The sequence below is a fragment of the Tupaia chinensis genome, unplaced genomic scaffold (assembly GCF_000334495.1).
Source record: "Tupaia chinensis unplaced genomic scaffold, TupChi_1.0 Scaffold000139_1, whole genome shotgun sequence".
NCBI classification, from domain to species: domain Eukaryota; kingdom Metazoa; phylum Chordata; class Mammalia; order Scandentia; family Tupaiidae; genus Tupaia; species Tupaia belangeri.
Genome location: NW_006159609.1, coordinates 5,427,062 through 5,454,550, shown reverse-complemented (window position 1 = coordinate 5,454,550; position 27,489 = coordinate 5,427,062). Strand labels below are relative to the sequence as shown.

Below are 27,489 nucleotides of genomic sequence, written 5' to 3'. Positions count from 1 at the left end.
TGTGCCCAGCATGAATTTAAGCCACTGGGTCCAGGACTCAAACCGATGTCAAGTACATGGGAGTCCAGCCACATAGCCATTACGCCATCTGCTGGTCCCAATTAAGTGCCTTTTTATAATGACCATTTCTTTTTCATTTCTAGAATTTTACTCAGGATCTGTGTCAAATTTCTCAGATTATCCCCTTTGTGCCTCAGTTTTTCTTTGTTTTTGGTTTTTGCTATAGGGCTCATGCATTTGCCAGAGAGAGAGAAAGTGAGAAATCACCCCTCGGGGGGAGACCCATGCCACAATCCCTTCTCCATTCTCCTCTTAGCGTTTTGGGCATGTACACGCTCATGCCTGGCATGTTTTTCAAGCCATTGCACTTGAACTGTGAAATCAACCACGTGGAATCCAGCTGCCTTCACCACCACACCGCCAGCTAGCCATGTGCCCCTGTTTTTATTCTTTCTTAATCTTTTATCTTCTTAATTATTTTAAATATATTTGTCTTGCCATCTCTTTTAGATTGTTCTATTATTATTTCTTTAGATGATATTTAATTAAACATCATTTGCTGATGTTTAATTCACCAGTAAATTCACTCCATGACATTGTGTTTCTGGATGACTTTTAATATTTGATTGTGAGATTATCTTCCACAGTGCTTTGGGAGTCCTCCTGCTCTGGAAGTGTCTCTGTAATATGCCTCTGTTAGTATCCAGGGTCTTCACTGATTCTAGACTGGCTTTTATGTTAACTTTTTGTTTCAGTATTTGTACTACCTGGGTACTTTGAAGTTGTATCTCACGGTTGTAAGTAGTGTAGTTCCGTGGTTTCTGATTTCTCATTGGTCATCAGATGCAACTCCATGTGGATTGCAAATTTACCTGCTGCTTGCTGCATGTTACAGTAACCATGTAAGCTTTTTCAGTTTTAGGTTCACTAACTGCTCTTACTTTTAGTTTCCTCTTTGTTTGGCAAGTAGGTATTTTCTGTTCTGTTTCTTCTTCAGTTGTGTATGCAAAAAAAAAAAAAAAATGTATATTTGGACCAGCAGATGGTATAATGGTTATATGCTGGACTCCCACATAGTTGACCGTGGTTCACCTTCCAGACCTGGGAGCTTAAAGCTCACACTGGACGCATGTACGTGTGTGCCAAAATCCTAAGGGACTACGGTGTGGCCATCTCCCCAGGGGGTCATTTCTCACTCTCCAGCAAGCGCACACGCCTTAGAGCAAAAAAACTCTTTAAAAAATTATATTTCATCGAACATTTTCATGTTTGAAGTAGCAAACTGAAGTACTTCATCCCAAATTGCCATATTATGATTCCATAATCCTGAAAGAGTTGCAGCATGAAATTTTCTTTGTAACACCAAACTGTTTACAAACTCAGAGTTGTGAACATTGCGAGAACTTATATCTACTCTCTTTAACAAAGCCCCTTACTGATATAACCTGGAGTGATGCATTCATTTCTGGATATCAAAGTTTGAGAGGAAAATTAGCAATATGATGTGCTTCTAGAAAACACTGAACATGATGGAGAGTCTAAATATTCTGCCATGGTGGGAATGCCTAAACATTAAAACACTACTTAGCCTAAAGAAGACACCCAGGGGCACTGAAGTACTGTCACCAAGTTTTTAAAGGTCTATTGTGTGGAAAGAGAACTTGTCTTTTCTCATGTAGTTCTAGATATCAAACCCAAGGCTATGCTCAGAGAGGTAGGACTCTGGAGAGCAAGCTTTGGCACTGATTCATTACGTAGTAACTTTGAACAGATCACTCCCTCCTTATGAATCCCTGGATTCTCTTCTGAAAATGAGAAGGCTAAATTATGAATTCCAGGTTCCTGGAATTTGATTCATCTCTTACCATAGATAAGCAAGGTTTTCCCAGAGATTAACCAGTGGATACACTTAGTGAATTATCTTAACCTCCTGTTTCATCCCTACTCGGAATAATCCGTCCAGCGTAAGTTTAAGCCGCTAGCTCGTTTGTTGGAGGCTGAATTATTAGTAGAAAGTCTTCATTCCCTTAAAAATCTAGTTCACAGTAGCCATGTGGAACCTTGTTCTGAAGGCCCGCGGCTTCTTCTGCAGTTTCTATAATTTCTTAAGTTAAATTCAATTCGTTATACCTAGATCACAGTCTCCATATTTTGGAGGAAAAGTGGTATGCAGAAGCCTTAGAAATACTGTTATGAAAACATTATTCATTTCATTGTATACATTGAATTTAATCAGTCTATAAACCTCCAGTTCTTAAAATTTCTAAAATATTGGGGCTAGCAGGTGGTGTAGTGGTTAAGGCACTAGATTCCCACAGGGCCAACTGCAGTTTGAGTCACAGACCTGGTGGCTTTCTGTCTCTCTCTCTCTCTCTCTCTCTCTCTCTCTCTCTGGTGAGTGCATGTGCCCTATAGCAAATTTTAAAAACAATAATAATAATTAATCAAATTAAATAATTCTAAAAGAATTTGTAGTTAATTTTTTGTAGAAAAATTAAGTAAATTTTTCTGGGAGAGAGCAAAGTGCTTCCATCAGCTTTTCAAAGGGTTCTAAGACCAAAATGACACTAAGGATCACGGATCTCATCAGTCCTGCTTTTTGGCTAATTTAAGTTCACTAGAAGGAACAAATGAAATGTGTTTTAACTGGGACCAAACAAAAAGAGAAGAGATTATTGTTGTTATTTTAGATAGATCTTGTCAGAGACTTCTTGAGCTCATACCTATTTTCATAGAAATAATTCTAAGACTTTTTTTTTTTTTTTGCCTTTTTCTCTCTCATTCTCTCATGAGCACATAATGGAGTTTCCCAAAGGCTGCATGCCATATGACAACACAGCAGGTTGAGTAGAGCAGCATATTTGAGAACATAGCTGTCTTTTTTTTATTAAGCCAGACATTAAAAAGATTTACAAAATATCAAACAGTTTAACACACTTATTTTTTATAAGATGATCTTCCCTTTTTAAAGAATTATTAATTTTATTTAGTTAGTTAGTTTTTAATTTGCTGTAGGGCATGTATGCTCACCAGAGAGAGACAGAGAGGGAAAGTTCAAGCCACCAGGGCTGGAACTTGAACAGTAGTAGGCCATGTGAGAGTCCAGCACCTCAACCACTGCACCACCTGCTGGCCCAGATAATGTTCTTTCATAAAACATCTTTTATAAAAATACTGTTAACATATAATGGTCTGGTATTTTCAGTGAATTAATGCATTTCACATTTCTCAGTTTTAATTTCTCACTTTCTCATTCCAAATAAAAATATAGGTAGGTGTACAGTTTCTGAGGATCTGAGGTACAGCATGAGTGGTGTAGATGTGTTCACTTCATTATGGTAATTGCTACACAGGGTATGTGTGTGTTTCAAGTCATCATGTTGTATACCTTAAATATACTCAATCTTTGTCAAGCAAATATTTTTTAATTAAAAAAATATATATAGATATTATTCATATAAACAAAAGCTCATTGGCATCTCATATATTAAAGAATATTGAAGATCCTGGAAGCTGAGCAGTGGTGCTGCAGTAATAATACTCTGTGGGTGTGACCCACATGGGCAGGTTCTGTGTTCACATCCAGACCTCCCTGAACTTCCTGGGTATGCACATGTCCATGATACAGGGCTAGTGGAAGCTGGGGGTGGATTGTGACATCAAGCTCTTTGTGGGAGGCCTGTCTTGTTCCTCTCATTCATGGAAAACTAATTTAAAAAATAGCAAAGTATAAAAGATCCTGAGACCAGAAAATTTGAAAACTACTGTTCCATAACAAGTGACATGTTAGAAATAGGGATTTCTGCCTCAGGACCACCAGTTGGCATAATGGCTATGTTGTTGGACTCCCATATAGTCAACTGCAGTTCCAGTCCCGGACCCGGTGACTTAAACTCACACCAGGCGCATGTGCGTGCGTGCCCAAGATCCTGAGAGGAGAATGGAGGAAAAGGGATTGCAGCATGGCCATCACCCCAGCGGGTGATTTCTTGCTTTCTGTCTCTGTGTCTCTGTCTTTCTCGTGAGCGCAGGCACCCTGTAGCAAAAACCTCTCCAAAAAAAAAAAAAGGAAAAAAGGAAAAAGAAATACGGATGCCTTTAGAAGTTAAATCAGAGGACTCATTTGAATCAGTAGCTGTACTCTTGCCTCTAGCGTGGTCTAAGAGTGTAGTGTAAGGAACATCTTCATCAGCATCACCAGGGAGCTAGGGCCGGCAGGTGGCAATGTGGTTAAGGTACTGTTCATGGCTGACTGCAGTTTAAGTCCTGGACCTAGCAGCTTGCTTTCTCACTTTTTTGTCTTTCTATCTCTGTATGTCTCTGTCCCTCCCTGGTCAAATTTTTAAAATAATAATAATAAACTTAAATAAATAAATAAATAATTCTTTAAAACAATAAAGAAAGAAGGAAAGAAATGCAGGCTCTTGGGCCTTGTTCCAGACTTCATGAATCAGCATCTTTGTTTTAAGGAACTAGCAGATGGTATAATGGTTACGTTGCTGGACTCCCATGTAGTCAACCGCAGTTCGAGTTCTGGACTCGGCAGCTTGAAACTCATGCCAGGTCCATGTGCACACATACCCAAAATCCCGAGAGGAGACTGGAAGAAAAGGGACTGTGGCATGGCCGTCTCCCCCACGTCCCGAGAGGATTTCTCACTTTCTGTCTGTCTGTCTCTCTCTCTCTCTCTTTCTCTCTCCAGCAAGCACATGTGCCCTATAGCAAGAACCTCTCAAAAAAAAAAAGAATCTTCATTTCAATAAGATCCTCAAATGATTTTTATGCTTATAAAAGTTTTAGGAGTGCTAGTCTATATTACAACATAATACCATTTATTTCAATGCAACTTTTTCCCCAAAATGGTTAAAAGAAACAGTATAAATAAGTTTATCTTCATTACAGATATGTGTTTTGTAAAACTATATATAATTTAGTGTATATATGCATGGACACTAACAGGCTACTGATAGTTTTGTTAGGTTGTCTGTTGATACTGTTTGTAAAATAATTTATTTTTAACCATATCGTTCTCCTAGTTACCATAAAACCTTATACAGGAAAGAACTTTGGGCTAAAAGTCCAAACCCTTGGATCTGGATTATAAATTCACTAACATTGTCACACTGGACAAAAATTCAAACCAATTTCCCCATTTATAAATGGAGTAAATACCTTGTTTATCAGAATTAAATAAAATGTTGAAAACTGTTAAAGCACTGATAAATATTAATTATTTTAAGATTTGCTAGTAATTTTATGTTGGACTTGAATGCATTATTAATGCATGACCTTTAAGGGAATTCTAATATATATTTAAGACAGTTCATTTCACTAGAGTTTGTTATTAATGAGGTTTTATCCTCTAGTGATTCAGTTATCTTTATTCTATGTCTAAACTACAGCACAAACTCCAGCAGATTTGGGTAAGATTATATGAATAGGTCAATACTGATTCATCCTCATTGTAATAAGAAAATAATCAACACAAATCTAATGGTAGTCAGTCAGTGCCATCCTGTGTGAAGAAGTAACTGGTATTAAAAAGTCTTCTCAACTCTGAGAGCTTTGAGACTCCCCCTGGTGGCTACCTGGTAGAAATAATATAACAATAATAACAGTATACAACTATCTTTAACATTATTTCTATTTGCATTTTGCCACTCTTTTAAGGCAAATCATAAGTAACAGGAAGACGGGCCAGCAGGTGGTGTAATGGACTATCTGACTGGACTACTACATAGTCAACTGCAATTCGAGTCCCAGACTGAGCGGCTTAAGCTTACACTGAATGTGTGCTCATGCGTGCTCAAGATCCTGAGAGGATACTAGAGGAGAAGGGACTGTGGCGTGGCCATCCTCCAGGGGGTGATTTCTCATTTTCTGTCTCTGTCTCTCTCTGTCTTTCTGGCAAGTACAAGCGCCCTATAGCAAAAACCTCTCTTTAAAAAAAGTAACAGGAAGAAAAACCATAGTTTTAGCATTAGCCAGTTCCCTAAGAACTGTGGTATAAACTGAGGCCAGGTGCGTGTGTGTGCTTGCCCAAAGTCCCAAGATGATAATAGAGAAGGGATTGCAGTGTGGCCATCTCCCCTGGAGGAGTGATTTCTCATTTTCTGTCTCTCTGTCTCTGTCTGTTTCTATAGCAAAAACTCTATTTAAAAAAAAAGAAAGACGGAAGGAAAGAAAGAAAAACACCAGAAAAGATGAAAATAAGAGTTATTAGGACATTACTAACTAGAAAGGAGGGAAAGACTAAATAGAAGTAACAGTAATCACGGTATTTAAAACAGTGATGAGTGAGACGCTAACACTTATTAATTTGGCAAGGTTAACAATAGACCCTTTACATAGTTTAATTTTATCCTTTTATTCCTGAATCTTGTAGATAAGGAGCTTAAGGTTTAAGGGATTGAGTATTGACAGTGAGTACATGATGGAAGAATTACATTTGATGTGTGTACTTCTTGATGAGAAAGCCTTTGGCCATAATTATATATTTCATTAAAAACAAGTAAAGGTCTGATAATGTAGCCTGTTGGTGCGCCCAGACAGATCCCACATGACCAACCACAACCACACTTCAAATCCTGGCCCCAGCAACTTAAAAAACAGTCTAGGTATGTGTGTATAGAGTGCCCCCAAATAATGACAAGATGGAGAAATGGAGGAGTTAGGATTGCAGCATGGCAAGACCCTATTGTGGTGTGCTTTCTCTCTTTTTCTCTGTCTCCTACAAGCAAGCACATGCATCCTCATATTTATATGAACAAATTAAGGCCAGCCAGTGGTGCGATGGTTAGGACAGGTGATTGGATCCTCCATGGCCCTCTGCATGGTTAGTCTTAGACCCAGTGGCTTGAGAAACATGCCAGGTTCTTGTGTACAAATGCCCAAAATCCCAAAAGGAAGGACAAATGGAGGTGGGATTGTGGTATGACCATTCCTCACAGAGAGTGCTTCCAGCCCACCCCATCTCCAACAAGTGCACACACCTTCTGGCAATATATATATATATATATATATTCAGTATATTCAAGTTGTTGGGACCAGCAGATAGCATGGTCATTAAGGTGCCTCACTACCACATGGCTAACTGTGCTTCAAGTACTGGACCTGGCAGCTTGCTTTCTCTCTCTCTTTCTTTTTCTCTCTCTTACTGGTGAGCACATGAGCCCTATAGCAAATTTTAAAATAATAATGATAATAAAATTAAATAATTCCCTTAAAAATTATTTTTAAAGGTAAATTCATCTTTATAATAGAAAAATCCAAATGAAAGTTTTATGTAAAAATACTATTTCAAGATTATACTCACAAATGTACATCAAGTTTTAAATCAGTTTGGTATGTATTTCTATCAATTTGATGCTCCTTAATTTATATTGGTAAAAATAGCTGTTATAAATGGAGAAATTAAAAAGTTGATCTGAAGTAGTTTTAGAAGAATATAAATTATATGGTACATTTGCACACAAAATAATAATAATTATTATTTTTTAAACTTGGTATGAGAGACCAGCAGATGGCATAATGGTTATATTGCTGGACTCCCACATGGCGGACTCTGGTTCAAGTCCGGTATCTGGCGGTTTGAAACTCAGGCTGGGGGTGTATGCATGCCCAATATCTCAAGAGGAGAATGGAAAAGGGATTGTGCTGTGGCTGTGCCTCTTGGAGCAGGGGGTTGATATCCCACCTTCTGTCTTTCTGTCTCTCTCTATGTCTCTGGTGAGCACATGTACCCTATAGCAAAAAATCTCTTAAAAAAAAAAAAAAAAGAAAGAAAGAAAGAATAAACTTGGTATAGGACACATGACTCACTGGAGAGAAATAGAGAGAAAAAGAGGGAAAGTGAGAAAGCACCATGCAGGGAAATGGCCATGCCACAGTCCTTTCTCTATTCTCCTCTCGGGATTTGGAGCACAAACACGCACCTGGCATGTTTTTCAAACCACTGGGTCTGAGACTTGAACTGTGCCATCAGCCATGTAGGATCCAGCTGGTTCCAAAATATTTAAGTTTTTCTTTTGTCATATGAAAAAAATAATGTACATTCTTCTCCCCTCCCACCCCCGCTTTTCCAGGTATAATTGTCCAAAATGTGGCTCTACTGGTGAAGCTGAAAATGCCTGTTACAGATATAAACTTTCCTTAAAAGTTGCAGAAACAAACAAATTGTTTGTCATAACTATATTTGGAAGTGCCTTAGACACCTTTTTTGGTCTTACTGCTACTGATTTGCACAGGTAAGAATATTTATAGCATTCTTTTTCCTATTTGCTCCTTTAATATGCCAATAGAATTTGAGGATAAGTGTTTTTAAGGTAATATGCATGTACTACATAAGATAAGTATTGGACTTCGGGTCATTAGTTCATTTAAAATACAATCGAGTAAAAAAGGTAAAGATGTTTATTTCCTGAATACATGTTGTGATAATGTTGAACCAGTCTTCTCTTATTCGGGACAACTAAGCTGTTATTATAATAGAATATTAAATTACAGAGCTCTAATTTAAGTTAGAGAAATATGGACTAAGAAAGTAAAATTCTTCAAAAAGAAGAATTATCCAAATTGAAGTTAGCATTCAAGTGCTTGAGGTCCCCAGAGGCAGAAGCTATTTAAGGGAATATTTGCATATCAGAAGTAGAAATTTTGTTATTTTTCTCACTTGTTTGCAACTTCAGCTGCATAGTTTGACCTATTAAAAAGTCCTGAGGTAAAGATATGTGAAGAGTCTTCTAAAAGTTCATTAAACAAAAAATATATCTTATGAAAAAACTAGGCATGGATTTAATTTTTATTTTTTGTACCAAAATAAACTCATACTTGAATCCTTTTTTTTTCCCTGAGCTTTTTGAAGTCCCCTCTTATATAAGCAGTTTTCCTCACCCCTCAATCTTCTGCCCGCCTCCCCTAATCACTTGGCAGAAGAATCTATGTTCATGTCCTTGTAGTTAAGGACAAACTGATTAGAAGAAAGGGACAGTAGAGGGACCACAGCCAAGATTGCCAGAGAGGTAAGATTTCCCTCTGCTTTGAGATGAAGAGCTAGAGATTCTTCCAGTCTTCCCACTGCCAGTTTTATTTTTCCCTGGAAGAATTGCTAGGGCTGATATTTAAGAAAATATCTACTTTATTCACTATCAGTTCGGTTTTTGGCATGGTTTGTTATTTTGTTTGTTTCTTTGTTTAACTTTCTACTCTATGAGAAGCAGAGAGAACAAAATGCCTATTTATTTATTTTGCTATAGGATACATGTGCTCATCAGAGAGAGACAGTGAGGAAAGAGAGAGAGGTTAAAATGAGAAAACAAGGGGCTGCCAGGTGGCATGTTAGTTAAGCACGCTGGACTCCCACATGGCTGACCACGGTTCAAGTCCCAGACCTGGTGGCTTGATTTCTCATTTTCCCTCTGTTTTTCACTCTGTCTCTCTCCTCTCTGGTTAAATTATAAATAAGTAAAGTTAAAATAAAGTAATTCTTTAAAAAAAAAAAAAATGAGAAAGTAAGCTGCCAGGTCCAGGATTCGAACCACAGTGGGCCATGTGGGAGTTTAACACCTTAACCACTACTTCATGTGCTGGCCCTAATGCCTAGCTCTTGAAGTCGTTATTTTCCTCTATTTGTAACTCAAAGGGCTCATACTGCATTTTCAAACTAATTATGTCTTTGGACTATGAAAAGCATCTCTTCAAGAACCAGCAGATGGCATAATGGTTATGTCACTGGACTCCCACTCAGTTGACTGTGCTTCGAGTCTTGGACCTGGCTGCTTGAAAAATTCACGCTATGCATGTGTACGACGTGCATGCCCAAAATCCCAAGAGAAGGGATTGTGGCATGGCCATCCCGCTGGGGGCTGATTTCTCACTTTCTGTCTCTCTCTCTCTCTCTCTCTCTCTGTCTCTCCATTCAGTGCATGTGCCCTATAGTAAAAATCTCTCTTAAAACAAAAAAAAGATGAACAGTATCTCTTCCCATTTTTTTTTTTTTCCTTTCCAATCAAGGTATATTCAGAATCCTGATAAGATTCCAGAAACACTGGACAGTAACACAACTCAGGACCTACTTATTAGAGCAGCTGAAACCTGCTTTGTTGGACAACGCTTTATTTTTGGAGTAACGGTAATTGATACTAGCATTCCATTTATTAGCCTTAACATTTTTGTTGTAATGAAAGTATTTGTATTTTCTAACTAGGTGTTAGAAGTTACATAAATTTGATGAACTGTAGAAACACTTTGAGCTGTGTGAAAATAGCCAATAGGTAATCTGTGAAAGTAACTTGTATGACAACTTCCTCTTTCAAAAGTCAGAAGAGCCCAGCTCAAATACATTCAGAGCTCAACAGACATAAATTTATCATAAATTCATAAGTGTATGATATTTGATTTTGCTATTTGGTGTTTATTTCACTTTCAAATTTTGTTCTAATTCTGTGGTAAAATTTTCATCAGTTCTCTAGCTTTTTATTCTATCATCTATAAAGAAGGAGGGAATTAACACTGAAGGCTATGTTAAGTATCAGTAAGAACTCTAAGAGTAGAATAAAGGAAGATTTGGGGCTGGATCTCACATGACCAACTGCAGGGTTCAAGTCCTGGACCCAGCAACTTGAGAAACATGCCAGGCATGTGTATGTGCATACCCAAATTCATGACCATTCCCTGTAGGAGTTACTTTCTCCTCTCCCTCTTCATCCTCTCTCTGGAAAGCACACACACCATTTGGCAAAATTTAAAACTTTAATTGAAAAGAAAAAGAGGGATGACCTTAAATAATTACAAAAGTAACTGTAAAAAAAGTTAAAAAATATATTGACTCTGAAGAAATAATGGTTTTATGTCTCATCTATATTTAAAGAGAAGGTGGAAATAATTTTGTTGTTGCTACAGGGCATGTACACTCACCAGAGAGAGAGAGAGAAAGGGAGAAATCATCCTCCCAGGGCTTTCTCCTATAGGGCACATGCACTCACAGGAGAGACCGACAGAAAGTGAGAAATCACCCTCCCCTCCACAGAATGGCCACGTCACAAACCCTTCTCGTCTGTTCTTTTCTCAGGATTTTGGGCATACTTGCACATGTGCCTGGCATGAGTTTTAAGCCACCAGGTCTTAAACTACGGAACTGGCCATGTGGGATCTAGCACCTTAACCTCCACACCATCTGCTGGTCTTGGAATCAATATTTTAAAAGAAGCAATAGAGGAGCCTGTAGGTGGGGTGTGTTATAGCACTGGACTCCTATGTGGCTGGCTGACCAAGGTTCAAGTCTCAGACCCAGCAGCTTGAAAATTACACTGGGTGCCTGAGCATGTGTACCCAAAATCCTGAGAAGAGAATGGAGAAGGGATTGCAGCATGGTTATCTATCCTAGGGGGTGATTTCTCAGTTTCTTTCCTTCTGTCCTCTCTGGCAAGTGCACATGCCCTGTGATAAAAACCTGGGGATGGGAGTGGGGGAAATAGGGCATTCCACAGCTGAACAGAGGAAACTTTAAAGGAAAGGTAAACCAGGAGCTATTAATTTGAACTTTATTAAAGTTTTAAATGGTTCTTCTTTTCATTCCTTCCTCCCTCCCTTCTTTCCTTCCTTCCTTTTTTTTTTAAACAAGTGAGGACATGTTCTTAAATACTCAATGTTTATGGAAGCAAATGATGGTATCTACCATTTATTCAGTAACTACTGTCTGTTAAGCACCATGCAATTTTCCATTTATTGATAAGCAATAATCCTTCATCTTTATCCTAATTTTATAAATGAGAAAACTCAGGTACAGAGAATTTAAATAACTTGTCTGGTGTTCCAGTACTACTAATAAATGCTAGAACCAGAGTTTGAGGACAAGTCTCTTTACACCAAGGTTTGTATTCTCTTATGTAAGCAACTCTGCCTGTGACACTAAAAGAACTGAAATAGAGGTGAGAGAGGGTATAGTTTACCTACTTGAACCTTATAAATCTCTACTTCGTATTTGACTCAAAGAAAGAAAATCTTGTTCTTATTTAAATTCATTTACTTTTTTTCACAGAATTTTGAAAAACAATGTGTACAAGGTTCCAATTCTTGTAAGTTCTTACAGCAGTACCCTGAGGGCAAAAGAGAAGTCAAAGCACTCGTGGCTCGCCAGATTGTTTTGCCAGATCCAGGTGTTGCAGGCTTCACTGTCATTGACTACTTCCGTCAGTTTTTGCAGACTTCCAATTTGAAGAAACTTCATTGTGGCTCCCAGGCACCGAATAGCCATATACTTGCTTTAGATCACTCAAATAGTGACCTTAGCAATATAGATTGTTCTGATAGTACGTCTTCTTTTTCCAAGTCTTGTGGCAGAGAAAATTTTTCAAGATTCTGTCAGCCCTCCCTTGAACTCATTTCCATTGTATCACAGCTAACAGATAAAGATGATTTGTTAACTTTAGACCAGAGCAAGACCATTAGTAGTCTTCACCAGAACAAAAAGTCCTATGCAGAACCCTCTGGTTCCAATAGCTGCCATGACCCCACTTTTGGTTCATGGAGCCTTGTTTCATATATGGATAAAAAGTGTGCCGCAGAAAAGTTGGATGAAGAACTTGGCTCACAAACTAATCAAATGAGTGCAGTTCACAGCAGTCAACATGAAATTAGAGCTACTGATTCTGATATATCCCCTTTGAAAACACGAGTGCCCTCGGAGTCAAGTAATACAAAATTCTTCAGCAGTTCAATAGAAATTAAAAATAGCTATTCCCAGCATGAGCTACCATGTTACCAGCATCATAATATAGATACTTCCAGTAGCATTCAAGAGAAATATACATGGTGTCCACCTTCATCACTCAGACTTCTTGAAGATGGAGTTGACAGTTCCCAAGATTGTGACCCTGAGATTTGGGATGATCTACCATTCTCTGAAAGCCTGAACAAGTTTCTGGCAGTTATTGAAAGTGAGATTGCTGTAACTCAGACAGATGCCAGTAGTAGGGAACATCATGTAGATAATGACCTCGATAAACTTCATACAGACTGTAGCAGGTTGTCTATGACTCCCCAGAGAACCGCTGGAGCCATGTGTACACCACCTGTAGCTAAGAGATCATCACAGGCAACAGTCAAAGCAAGCTCTAGCAAAGATAACTTCCTTTCCAACTGTAAAGCAAATCCAGGGCCTAGTATTCAAAATAAATCACAATCAGATAACACATCAGAGGCTGTCTCTATAAGTAGTAATAGAGGAGATATTTTAGAATGTTTTCAGCCAAACACTTACCTGTCACCTCTGTTTTCATCTTCGAAAAATTTCAAAACAATAGTTACTCTTAAGGAGACTATCAAAATTCCACCACATACGAATGAAATTTCACTTAAGCCCAGTGCTTCAGAGAGAGACCATTCTTATTTCAATTTGAAATATTTTAATGGGCATGGAGAAAAATCACTTTCAAAAATGAATGAAGAGTTGAGAACTTTGTGTTCTAGGAAATATAGTGATTTTTCTGATCTTTGCACATTAGAGAACAAACAATATTACAGGTGGCCAAAGAATCAAGGTGAGAGTTTTACAATTTGTAGGAAGCTTACATATCCTTTAGAAACTGTTGGCAGTAGTCCAGATGGAAGTACAAATGCATTGAAAAAAATGCCTCATGGACATTTCACTAATAACTTACCACACAGGTATTCTACTGGTCATGAAGGTAGCTACAATGCTTCTGTTGATCTCTTTGATGATATTGCTAAAGAAATGGACATCACAACAGAAATTACAAAAAAATCACAGGATATTCTGTTACACCAGGGAACATCTTTTGCTGAAAAAAGTAACCCTGAAGAGTCTGATTTTTCATTGAGATCACTTTTTGAAAACTCCAGCCAGTCTTCACAGAAATTATCATTGCACAGCGTATCTGCCTCTAGGTATCCAAGAACATGTTCTCCTCCACCCCATTTTCAGTCAGATTCAGAATATGATTTTGAAGATAGCCAAGATTTTGTCCCATGTTCACAGTCAACTCCAGTTACAGGATTTCACCAGACGAGAATTCCTGGGATAAACAGAGCTTTCGAGAAATTATCTTCCTTTCTTTCAGATCTTGATGATAACTATAAAAAAGCAAGGATTTCCCCTGAAAATGGCAAACAGCAATCTACCCCAAGCTTTCCAAAATATGTAAAAACATCCAGCAAGAAATCCAGAAGCCCTATTATATATGGTATTACACAACCAGAGGTTTTCAACGACCATCCTGTTGCTGAGTGCTTTGAAACTGATGATGAATGGGTCCCTCCTACTACAAAAAAAGTATTTCTTTCAGATAAGCTTGGATTCCAAGTCATGGGTCTAAGGAAGTGCCTTGCTGCCCACAATTCTGATCAAGAAGAGTTACCAAGAAAGAAACTGAAACATGTCAAGCAAGGAACTGATGCTGATAAATGTTTAATTAAGAAAGAATTCAAGAATATCTTTACAACCATAGTTACAAAACAGAAAACTCCTAAGTATAACTATAAAAGTTCAGGCTGCATTTCCAAAAAGTCAGTTTGTGGATTTGATGCTTGTTCAGAAGTCAAATCTTGTCTTCCATTTTCTGAAAATTGCCCACCTTCAGTTCCTGAAACTGAAACTGCTTGGTCACCTGAATTATTTTCATAAAAAGTCACCTAAGCTTTTAAAGGCAAAACTGTTTAGAAATTTCTACCTCGAGTGGCATAGACAGCATTCTTTCCCTTTTGAATACTTAAAGAGAAACAAATAGAAAAAAGGGCTATAGTAAGTGCTGTTGTGCCTTTTGAAATTTTATAAAGCCATTTTTTCCCAGAGTTTTGTCCACAGTCATATAATTCAGATAATTGAGCACTTTATCTTATATTGTTGATTGTATTCTAATAATATTGTTAATGTTGCTTTTAAAAATTATTTGTTAAAATTTCATGCATATCCAGAAATAAAACCTTTGCAAACTAAAATATTAACTCTTAATTCTTCAACTCAAGTGAGAAAATACCTGTTGTATTATATAGTAGACTATTTCAAAAGACTTTAGTCTGCTACATAAGGCACATGTAAACACACACAAGTATTTATTGAATGCTTAACTACATTTCAGGCACTGTGGTTGGTGACACTGGACACCAGTAACCTACTACTTTTCTCTGCCTCCTACTTCATGGAGAATATTAAGATCACCTGGTATTCCCTCAACTGTTCATATCTAACATGGTTATAGGTGTAATCACCCACAGCTTCGTTATTTCTCAGAAAATGATGCACATGGTTTTTTTAATTTTTCATTTTAATGAAATCCAATCTACCAATTTTTTCCTTTTTCTTTTCTCTCTTTGTTGTTGTTTGTTTTTTCAATTGTCAGAGGGCACATGTCCTTATCAGAGAGAAAAAACGAGAAGCTCCCTCCAGTGGTGGCATGGTCACACTACTACCCCTTTTTCCTCCATTTCTCCATCCTGTTCTGTAGTTTGAGTATGCAAGCACAACACCTGACATGTATTTCAAGCTACTTGGGCTTGGAATTTGAACTGCAATTAGCTGTGTAAGATCTGGCTCACAAATAGCACTTAACCACCATGCTATTGGGCCATCTGACCAAAGCACACTGCAGTGCTAATCTTTCTATTTGGGCTATTGATTCATTACACCTAACTTCTTTGGGAATCTTAACAAATATTCCCTCCTGGATTCTAACCTTGTTATACAGGGTCTCTCCCTCTGCTCACTTTTTATTTTGGAATTTTGTGAACACAACATTTGAATAATAGAAACATCTATATATACCATCTAGCTATAATCATTTTTAACATTTGGCCATTTGTGTATTTGCTTTCTATGTATCTATATAGATAGTACTCATCTGTTTTTGCTAAACCATTTAAAGATAAGCGGCAGATAGGACATTTCAGCTGTAAATACAGTCATGCACTGTGTAAGGACCTTTCAGTCAACAAGACAACGTATTCAATGGCAGTTCCATAAGGTTATATCATATATAGTAGACTATACTCTTAAGTTGGTGTAATAAGTGCTTTCTATGATGCAAGGATATGGCTGACCAGCCCTATTTTTTTTTTTTTTTTGGAGAGATTTTCACTGTAGGGCGCGTGCGCTCGCCAGACAGAGAGACATAGAGACAGAAAGCGAGAAATCACCCCCTAGGGGGGATGGTCACGCCACAATCCCTTCTCCTCCATTCTCCTCTCGGGATCTTGGGCACGCACGCACACGCTCCCGGCGTGAGTTTTAAGCCACCGGGTCCGGGACACGAACCGCGGTCGACTACGTGGGAGTCCAGCGACATAGCCATTACACTAACTGCTGGTTCCCACCAGCCCTATTTTTTTCTGGTACATGTGCTCACCAGAGAGACAGAAGACAAATCACCCCCTACCCCCAGGGGGGATGGCCACACTGAATTCCCTTCTCCATTCTCCTATGAGTTTCAAGCCTCCAGATCTAGGACTACAAAACATGACTGACTACTTGGGAGTCCAGCATCGTAACCATTATGCCATCTGCTGGTCTCCCAGCCCTAGTTCTTAAGAAATTGATGACCTCTTGCTTTCCTCCATTTCTTTCATCTATTCTTTTGTGCCTCCCCAACCAAACTGGCCATTGAGATAGATAGGTTCCAGGTGGTTAGGGCAAACATGCTTCCAAACCAGGTGTAGTCCCTTTGAGTTACTTTTAAAAGCTTAGGCTTGCTGTGGAGTGATTGGCGTCTGGGGAGCAGAGTATGAAGCATACTGGGGTGAAGGTGCAAGTGCCTTGGGGTTCCCATCCAGTTGGCTTTTCCTGTACGTGAGTTTACCTTATCTGTTTTTTGTTTGTTTCTGTCTTAAATTTTGCTATAGAGCACATGTGCTTGCCAGCAGGAGACAGACCAAGTGAGAAGGCATATCCCCATGAGGTATGGCCAAGCCATAACCCTTTCTTTATTGTCATCAGGATTTGGGGCACATATGCCTGGCATGTTTTTTAAGCCACCCAGTCCAGGACTCAAAACTCACAGTAGGCTATGTGGGACCCATCTGCCTTAACCAGACTGAGTGAGCTTATCTTATAATAAACCCCAGTGCGTTTATTGTAATGGTCTTGTTCTTGTCTTTGGTCCTACCTATCCCACACTCAAAACAGGTTCAAGTAACAAGATCACCTTATGATACATTTCTCAGCATAGATCCTGGTCTACATAGCTACAATATTATTACACCAAGAAACAATAACAAGTTTTCCAATGTCATCTAATATTCAACCCTTAACCAAATGTTTCTATTTGTCCCCAAGTTGTAATTGTTGACATTATTTAATCAGGGCTTCATCAAGTTTCATCCATGACGTTTTGTTGTCTCTTTTCAGAACTTCACCTTATTTTACGTAACATTGATTTTATGAAAAAAAAATTAACTACTGTTTTGTAGAATGTCCCACATTCTAGACCTGTAGGTATGCTTCACTGTGGAATTAGTATCTTGTCCTTCTGTTCCCCAGTATTTCCTGTAAATTAGGTCTAAAGGTATAATTAGATTCATGTTTCTGACAGGGATTTTTCATGGTTTATGTTGTATACTTAATTTTGTACCACATTATGAGACAATATCAAGTTGCCCCAATATTAGTGATGCTGTTAGGTTTTTTGGTTAAGATGTTGCTTACTAGGTCTGCATTATAAAACTGCTTTTCTTTTTTTTTTTCCTTTTTGAGAATGATGAGTAAGTCTTTTCCTTATAATCACTACAGACTCAAGCACTTTTATTTTATTGATGATTATAGTCAATTACTCCTGTTATTATTGTTGATATTCTATATAATATTCTTCATTACTTCCCTGTTAGCTGCCATTCCTGTTCATAGACAGGCTCCTTTAAAAAGTAGTCATTGTCATGCCAGTAGGTGGTGTGGAGGCTAACACTGCTGGATCCTGCATGGGCAACTGTACAGTTCAAGTCCTGGACCCAGTGGCTTAAAAAATGCCAGGTGCGTGTACATGTGTGTTCAGACTCCTAAGAGAGGAATGGAGAAAGAATTGCAGCATGGCCATCACCCCATGTGGGGAGCAGGCAGGGGTGGTGATTTCTCACTTTCTCGAGTATACATACCCTGTAGCCAAAAAAAAGGTCTTTGTTGGGGGCAGCAGGTGGCGTGGTGGTTAAGGGCACTGGACTTCCACATGACCTACTGTAGTTAGCATCCTGTACCTGGTGGCTTGCTTACTCACTTTTCTTCTCTCTCTCTCTCTTTCTCTGGTCAAATTAGAAATAAATAAATAGTTAAATAATTATTAAAAAAAAAAAAGGTTATTGTCAACTTTCATATTGTTCACTATTCAACCAACTCTGTTCTATTTCCTTGCCTACCTCCAGTGGCTTTAGTGTCAATGGCTTTCTATCCTCAGATCCAATGGATTTGTTATTTTTTTTAAATTGGACCTGAGCTTTTGTTTAATTTTTTTAATTTATTTATTTTGATTCAGGACTCAAACCATGGTTGGCTGTGCGAGGAGTCCAGCACCTTAACCACCATACCACCTGCTGGCCCCCTAGATTTGTTATTTATCTCTTTTACTTCCTCCATTTCTGAGGTACTGTTTTCATGGTTTCTGGTTTCTGTGCTCTATGAGGGATGTCATGTAGGGTAAGTAGTTTTTGCAGGACTCTTAACCTATATACACAGTTTTATTTTAAAATGTTCTACAAAATTTATGGGCTTGTATAAGGTAAAGTGGATTATCCATAATAGTTTAGAAAATGGATAGAGAAAATGGTTTATATTTATTGTCCAGTCAGTACATTCAAAGTTTATTTTATTTATTTATTCATTTATTTATTTTTAAAGAATTATCTTATTTAACATTATTTATTTTAATTCAACCAAGGAGGGACGGGGGCGGGGGGAAGTGAGAAAGTAAGCTGCCAGGTCTGGGACTCAAACCCTGGTCAGCCTTGTGGAAGTCCAGCACCTTTTAACCACCATGCCATCTGCCAGCCCCTATTTACTTATCTTTCATTTGACCACAGAGAGAGAGACAAAGTGAGAAAGCAAGCCACCAGGTCTGACACTCAAACCATGTTTAGCTGTGTGGGAGCACATTTACCATCTAACTACCTACTGGTCCCAAAAGATTCTTAATATACAGGCACTATTTCTTTCTTTCTTTCTTTTTTTTTTTTTTTTTTTTTTTTTTTGAAAATTTTTTGTTTAGGGGGTTTTTTTTGAGAAGTTTTTGCTATAGGGTGCATGTGCTCACCAGAGAGACAGAGAGATAGAAAGCAAGAAATCACCCCCCCAGAAGGGATGACCACACTACAATCACTTCTCCATTCTCCTCTCGGGATCCTGGGCATGCACGCACAAATGCCCAGAATGAGTTTAAGCCACCCAGTAAGGGACTCAAACTGCAGTGGGCTACATGGGAGTTCAGTGACATCGCCTTTACACTAACTGCTGGCCCCCCCATTTCTTTTTTAAGACAAGGAAATATCTTCTTTTTGTCCAATGTTCATTCCTAGCTAATCTCATACTTTCCATGGTGATAGAAGAGTAACAGTATAGTTAGTATTCACAATATCATGACTTTTCAGAAACTGAATTAAACTACAGAGATCTTGTCTCTAGTTTCCTAATATAATGTGTTTAGTGCCAGTTACATCATTATGACACTGCATCAATTATGCCACAATGAATACTGGCATCCAGTGACTCAAAGATTGATACTGTGCTTCACTGGTGATTACCAAAAATGCAAGTCCTACCAGAGTATGCAAGAAATGAATTAATTCATTTTCTGGTCATTATCATTTGGGCTTCCGTAGTGTACACACTGAACACACATTCTAACCATGTCTTAAACTGTTTAGGCTGTAATTACTGCATTTCTAGATAGTAATCTCTTGATCCTCCCAGGAAGGATCAGTGTGGCTTAAGCCCAAATCTGGAGAACATAGTGTCACTATCAGAAACAAGAGAGGACATTGGACGTGCCCATTGCGATTGTGAAACAATAGTCTTTTTTTTTTTTTGGATAGGTTTTTGCTATAGAGTGCGTGCGCCTGCCAGAAAGACAGAGAGACAGAAAGCGAGAAATCACCCCCCCAGGGGGCATGACCATGCTGTAATCCATTCTCCTCTTGGGATCTTGGGCAACATGCACACGTGCCTGGTGTGAGTTTAAGCCACTGGGTCCAGGACTCAAATCGCATTCGACTACATGGGATTTCAGCAACATAGCCATTCAGCCAACTGCTGGTCCCGTGAAAAAATAGTCTTAAAAGGTCTCAAAAGAAACAAGCATAGCCTAATACAAAATATAGAATCTTCAGAGGGGAGCAGGGTGATTTCCTTGGTGTCAGCAACAAGAGGCAGACAAGGTAAGAAACAGCTGTCACTTCTCTCATAGTCCAGTTACAGAAATGTACAGGCCCACAAATAATACAAGAGTAATGGTGACCTTTGGTGGCCCAGAATCCTAAATTCTTGTGTCCAATGTGAGAGTCACCTAGAAACGTGTCAGTAATATTCTTTTTTTTTTTATTTTTTAAGAGATTTTTGCTATAGGGCACATGGGCTCACCATAGAGACAGAAAGTGAGAAATCGCCCCTGGGGGTGGGGAGATGGCCAAGCCACAATCCTTTTCCTCCATTCTCCTCTCAAGATCTTGGGCATGCACACACATGCACCCAGCATGAGTTTTACACTGCCAGGTACAGGACTCAAACCACGAGTCCACCAATGTAACCATTATGGCATCTGCTGGCCCCTATTTTTTTTTTTTTAAAGAGTTTGTTTTAGTGGGCTTTTTTGTATTTGTGTTTTTCTTTTTGTAGGGCATGTGTACTTGCTAGGGAGACAGATTGAAAGGAAGAAATCGCCCCCCAGGGGGATGGCCACAATGCAATCTCCATTCTCTCAGGATTTTGGGCACATTTGCATGTATACCTGGTGTGAGTTTTAAGCTGCCAGACTGCGGTCTACTACATGGGAGTCCAGCGACATAACCATGATGCCATTTTGCTGATCCCAATGTCAGTAACATTCTTAAGGCCTGATTTTATACGTTTTGGGAAAGGAATATTGCTTCAGCCAACAGAAACGACCTGCTTTTCAGATCCAGTGCAATTCCATAGGCATAAGTCTCAGAGTTCCTTGGGTCACTTGGTACACATTGAACATGGTGTAGAGAGTTGGAGAGTGTCTGAAATGAGAGAAAAAGTACTGTTCCAGCTACAAAAGTGAGACTAATAAAGTTTCAAGGGAGGAACTTGGGGCAACTAGTTCCCACATGGTACCAGATCTATGTTCTGGGTGGCTTGCTTAATACCAGGCACTAGAGGATGATTTAGGACATCACAGTACTGGTCTCCCAGAAGGATGGGAGCTGCGATTGACACTCATCCAGGTCTCAGAGATACTCTCTGATCATCATCCCTTCCTATAGTCCTTGACCAGCACCTTATTTACCTGCTTTTTAATTTTTTAAAGGACATTGAGAAGCCACCTTTTTTAATTTTATTTATTATCATTATTCTTTAATTTTGATCAGAGAGAAACAGAGAGTGAGAAAGTAAGTTACCAGGTCTGGGACTTGAACCATTGTTGACCACATGGGAATCTAGCGTCTCAACCACCATATTACCTGCTGGCCCTTTGCCTGTATTTTTTAAAGTTTATCTCTTCCATGAAAAAGAGAGGCACCCATCAATGGGGTCTTTTTTTTTTTTTTTTTGGAGAGATTTTCGCTATAGGGCGCGTGCGCTCACCAGACAGACAGAGACATAGAGACAGAAAGCGAGAAATCACCCCCCAGGGGGGATGGTCACGCCGCAATCCCTTCTCCATTCTCCTCTCGAGATTTGGGCACGTACGCACACGCGCCTGGCGTGAGTTTTAAGCCACCGGGTCCTGGACGTGAACCGTGGTTGACTATGTGGGAGTCCAGCGACATAGCCATTACGCTAACTGCTGGTTTCCCCAATGGGGTCTTCATACTATTATCCACTTGGGTCTCATAGTTGTATGATATTTAGTGAGTGACAGTTCTCGTGACTGAAGTCTTGATAGGTCATATTTGTTTCCTACCAGTTCTCATGGTACCACGTTTCTGTGTAAGCCTTAATTTAACTGAAGCTGCTTGTTGTCTTTTGAAAACGTGTAAGAATTCTTTGAGCCTAGAAAAGTGTTTTCTGGGGAGGATTTCCATTTGCTTCTTCCAACTGTCTGGAAGCACTACAAATCTGGATCCACCCTAAACTAAGTTCACAATTTGAGGACTTTTGCTCACCAAAAAGATGAATTTGAGTTACTAAACCATGCAGAGATTGGTCTGTGATTGTTACTTCTCAGAATTTGTTTCCTTTATCTAATGCTGAGAATTTACATCTGAATCACCCTACAATTAGATGAATCTGAGTTTCCACCTTAAGGGCTATTTCCTAATCCTATTAAATTTCTTACAGTGAACAAATTTTGGGCTTTATCTTCTGTTCCCCATGGCCCTCAAGACAATGAAAACAGTTAAAATTATTCTCTAAGGGTTTTGTTCATCTTTATGACCGAATCATTTATGAATATAATACAGTGTATGAGTTATGATGTAATAAATATCTTCTAGAGGTTTTCCTCTTTTTTTTTTGGATAGAAAAATCCACCCCTAAATTTCCAACTTTATTGGCCTGTTGAAACAATCATTAAATTCCTAAATATTGGACTTCATCAATTAATAGCATTTTAGAAATGCAGAGGACCTCAGAAATCAGCTAAACCTGTAGTTCTCACCCACTAGCTGCTCATAAATCATCTGGAGACCTTTTAAAAATATAGTGATACCTGGGTTCCATCCCAAATCTGACTTTTCAGAATTGGTGGTGGTAGATCCCACTATCAATTTTTTTTCCAGAGGTTTTTGCTATAGAGTGCATGTGCTCATCAGAGAGACAGAGAGAGAGAAAGCGAGAAATCAGCCCCCAGGAGGAATTGCCATGCCACAATCCTCTCCTCCATTCTCCTCAGGATTCTGGACATGCATGCACATGGACCTGGCATGAGTTTAAGTCTTCCAGCACAGGATTCCAAATGAGTAGACTATGTGGGAGTCCAGCAATGTAACCATTACTCCATCTGCAGGTCCTCCCAATATAAATTATTTAAAATCTCTAGGTGGGTCATTTCCATGGCTTGGTGGTTAAGGGAGTGAGATTCCATGGTTCAAAACCTGGCCCTGGTGGCTTGGGAAACACCAGACATGTGCATGCATGCCCTCATTCCCAACAAGATGGAGAAATGGAAAAGGGATTGCAGCATAACCACATACCATTGGAGGGATCTTTCTCCCTCTGTCTCTTTGCCTCTGGCAATGAAAAAGAAAACTCTCCAGGTGATTCTAATGTGCACTTAGTGTTAAAAGTACTAATCTAGATCTCATAAATGAGGAAACAGACCCATGGATGATAAAAGTCTTGCCAAGGGTCACATTCATATTATATAAAATTGGGTTATGAAGTGTGAGGCATCCTGATGGTTGCAACAAAATTCCTTCTCCATCTCTTCATCCCTTTGCCATTTTGGGCACACATACATGTGCCCAGCTTGTGTTTCAAGCCTTGGGGTCAGAATTACAACCATGGTCACTGTGGAATCTGGCTTCGTTAGCCACTGTGCTGTGTGACTGACCTTAAATTTTTTTTTTAAAAGCAAGGGGTGTGGGGCTGGCAGTTGGTGTGGTGGTTAGAGGCAACAATGTGGTCAACCATAGTTCAAGTCCCATACCTAGTTGCTTTCTCTCTCCCTGTGTCTCTCACTGATCAAATTTTAAAAAAATAATAACAAAGAGAATTAAATAAATAAGTACTTTAAGAAAAGAAAGAAAGGGGTGTATGAGACCAGCAGATGGCATAATAGTTATGTCACTGGACTCCGATGTAGTCAACTACAGTTCAAGTCCCAGATCTGGTAGCTTAAAACTTATGCTGGGCACATGTGCATGAGTGCCCAAGATCTCAATAGAAGAATGGAGAAGGGATTGCACCCCCCCCCCCCCCCCCCGGGGTGGGGTGGAAGGAGTGTGATTTCTTCCTTTCTGTCTCTGTCTGGCTAGCAAATGTACCCTACAGCAAAAACCTCTAAAAAAAAAATTTTTTTTTTTTTTTTAAAAAAGGGTGTATGTACACTGTAATGGGGGAAGCAAAAGACTTGGACATTTGGAACAACTTTCTAAACCATGTATTAGGTATCTTACATACTTTTGTCATTTACTCCTTACAAGTAACCTATGAGAACTGAGGAAGATATTTCTGTAAAATCTACAAAGTGACTATAAAGAAAGGTCAAGGGAACCAGCAGTTACCGTAATGACTTTGTCGCTGGACTCCCACGTAGTCGACCGCGGTTCGTGTCCCGGACCTGGTGGCTTAAAACTCACGCCAGGCGCGTGTGCGTGCGTGCGTGCCCAAGATCCCGAGAGGAGAATGGAGGAGAAGGGATTGCGGCGTGACCATCCCCCCTGGGGGGTGATTTCTCGCTTTCTGTCTCTATGTCTCTGTCTGTCTGGCGAGCGCACAGGCCCTATAGCGAAAACCTCTCCAAAAAAAAAGAAAGGTCAAGTAACCCACTCAAGGCCACGGCCACATGACTAATTAAAGTGGCAGAGCCAAAGTCCTGGCTTTCCAGGATATTGCGCTGTCTCTTGAGGTGAGACAAAGGGGAAATGTTGCAGGAGCCCCCACCCCTCAAGCTAGGCATTTTCCTGTGAAACACCTTCCTTCTCACTGACTGATGGTTGCAGCTCTTTGAATAATGTAATATCAAATGTCAGTTAAGTATTTGGCAGTGTTTCTCTGACCCATCACTTGCTTTTAAGCCTAATCTGTAATGTGATTAAAATAAATTGTCTAAAGAGAGAGAACTTCATTTACCTATTAAAAAAAAAAAAATCACCAGTGCAGTAGGTGGCATGGTGGTTAAGGGCACTGGACTCCCACATGGCTAAGTGCAGTTCAAGTTCCAGACCTGGTAGCTTGCTTTTTTGCTTTCCCCATATCTATCTTTCTCTATCTCTCTCTCTCTCTCTCCCTCTCTGATCAAATTTAAAATAAATAAATAAATAAAGTTGAGTAAAATAATTCTTTAAAAAAAAATAATCAGGGGCCAATAGGTGGCATGATGGTTAAGGTGCTGGATTCCTACATGGCTGATAATGGTTCGAGTCCCAGACCTGGTGGCTTGAAGATCACGCCAGGCATGTGTACATGTGTGCCTAATATTCTAAGAAGAGAAGAAAAGAGAAGGGATTGTGGTGTGGCCATCCACCCTTGGGGGTGATTTCTTATTTTCCCTCTCTCTTTCTGTCTTTCTGGTGAGCGCACACACTCTACAACAAAAACCTAATAAAAGAAGAGTCTACTTCTGCAATTCCCTTTTGTTGCCAAGTGAAGTGCAGGACCACTTGGCCCCTGTCCCTTCCTCACAGCTGCCTCACAGAGTAAAGGCATTTTCTGCTAACAAGAGGCACCAAAGCTTTTCTGTGCTAGAATCAGAAGTTGCTTAGCTAACTATGACAGTCACTTTCTGTGGTTGAAGGTGACAGGCCACAGAGTAGGGCCTATGGTGACTTTGGTTAGCTGAGGCCCAGTGTTGTCAACATGAGACAAATAGGGATAGTTTGTGCCTGAGGTTGCTAATTCTCTGGTTCATACCACTATGTGCTACTTCTACCAAGTGAGCGGACAATTTTGTCAAGGAAACCTTAAATTTGAAGCAGCTGATATACCTCAATAGAAAATGGAAAAGGTGGAAAGGATGGGACATTGAGTTCAAATTGAAGAGGGGAAAATGAAAATGGAATCATAAGACAGGAAATGTGTTGCATGCGCCCAACAGAGGCAGGGGTGGAACTCCAAAGTGACTGTACATGTTTTATTGATGGATTAAAAAAAAATCACAGCTCAATCAAAAAAGGAAAATGTATCACACATTTTCACATGACAGTATTTCAGAAGGAAAAATTTTTTTGTTGTGCATTGTTTGAAATTCCAGGAAAGATGGTTTTAGTATTTCCATCTCTCATAAAATCTTTTAGTTATCCAACGTTTTAGGTATCTTGCCACATTAAAAAAAAATCGTAATTCATAATTAGAAATGTTTAGCAGAACTCCATTTTGCATTCTGAACTTAAAAAGGTCACGTCAGCATCTCACCCTTGGAGATCTTCGCTCTAAATACGAAAAGTGTGTTATGTGTTATACATAGTCATCTGAGAAAGGTTGGTGTGCAAAGCAGACCCTCTTTTTTTTTCTTTTCCAATTTGACCCATGTGAAATTCAGCTGGTAAAATAAAATAACTGCAGTTAGAATCATTTATATAAAGAATGACTGAAATATCCAAGAAGGTTTTTAAAGAATAAGAAATGCTGTGGTGCTTAGAAAAAAGAATTTGGGGGGGGGGAGGGAAACACCTCAAATGCTACTCTTCATCCTTTTCCCGGTGGGACTGTTATGGCCATGTTCTATACTGTAGTAAGTTTTAAATTGGCCACATTTTTTTGTTTCACCAAGTTATGTAAAATGCTATAAAGTATGTACATGTTAAAAGAATACTTTTAGAAGAGATCTATACCCAAAGTTGTTTTTGTATATTTAAATGCTTACCTTTATTTTTTTTGAAAAGTGCAGCGTACACCTGTATTTGTGTATAATCTTATTGATCAGATGTTTAAAATTATTTCAAATACTTCATTAAAATAATTATTTTATTATAAGGAAAAAAAAAAAGCGGTACCAGCTCTGCCAAGAGTCACATGTGTGTCCATCCTTTCCTTGCCCTGAGTGAGAAGTGGTAACTCATGGCATGACAAAACCCAGGACTGACCAGCAGCCTTTCATTTTGTATAAGTAACTATAAAGGTTCAGGGCCAGGCTGGTATTATAGAAACAACAGTACCTTTTTCCAGATCCAGGTGCTATATATACTGCTATTGATTATGACTCCAGTAATCACAAAAGCAACCAACCACATATGTCATGAAAATGTATATTATCCAAGATAACTAAAACAGAGTCCTAATGTGGATAGAGAAGCATTTCCTCATGATGTGGAGACCTAAACTTAAGGTATTGTGTTTGGCAAAATATATTTCATCAGTCCTCAAACAGATTACTTCTCCTGGACTTGCAGTTCAGCTGGTAACAGCTGATGGGATTCATTGAAAATATCTGAGCAAATATTAATTTGAATAAGTTAAGTGGACATGATTAAGTTAACTGAAGTCAATAAACATCATTGACAATATAACTCTCCTTCCTTGAATTTGCGGGATTTCTTTTCTTTTTTCTTTTTTCTTTTTGAGAGAGAGATTTTTGATATGTACACTTGTTGGAGAAACAGAGTCAGAAAGCAAGAAGTCACCCCCAGCTGGGAGATGGCCATGCTACAATTCCTTCTCCTCTCAGGATCTTGGGTACACACACAAATGTGCCTGACCTGAGTTTTAAGTCACCAGGT

The 27,489-nt window shown here is 39.0% G+C and overlaps 1 protein-coding gene across 1 annotated transcript in view; it reads left to right on the top strand.

The window, feature by feature from the left end:
* Positions 1-14,949, top strand: part of DDIAS (DNA damage induced apoptosis suppressor) — a 30,639-nt gene extending 15,690 nt beyond the window's left edge. The window contains exons 3-5 of the mRNA XM_006144976.3: positions 8,085-8,246; positions 10,012-10,129; positions 12,038-14,949. Of these exons, the coding sequence (XP_006145038.1) occupies positions 8,085-8,246; positions 10,012-10,129; positions 12,038-14,641 (2,884 nt within the window). The 3' untranslated portion in view covers positions 14,642-14,949. The remainder of the gene's footprint in view (positions 1-8,084; positions 8,247-10,011; positions 10,130-12,037) is intronic.
* The last annotated feature ends 12,540 nt before the right edge of the window (positions 14,950-27,489 follow it).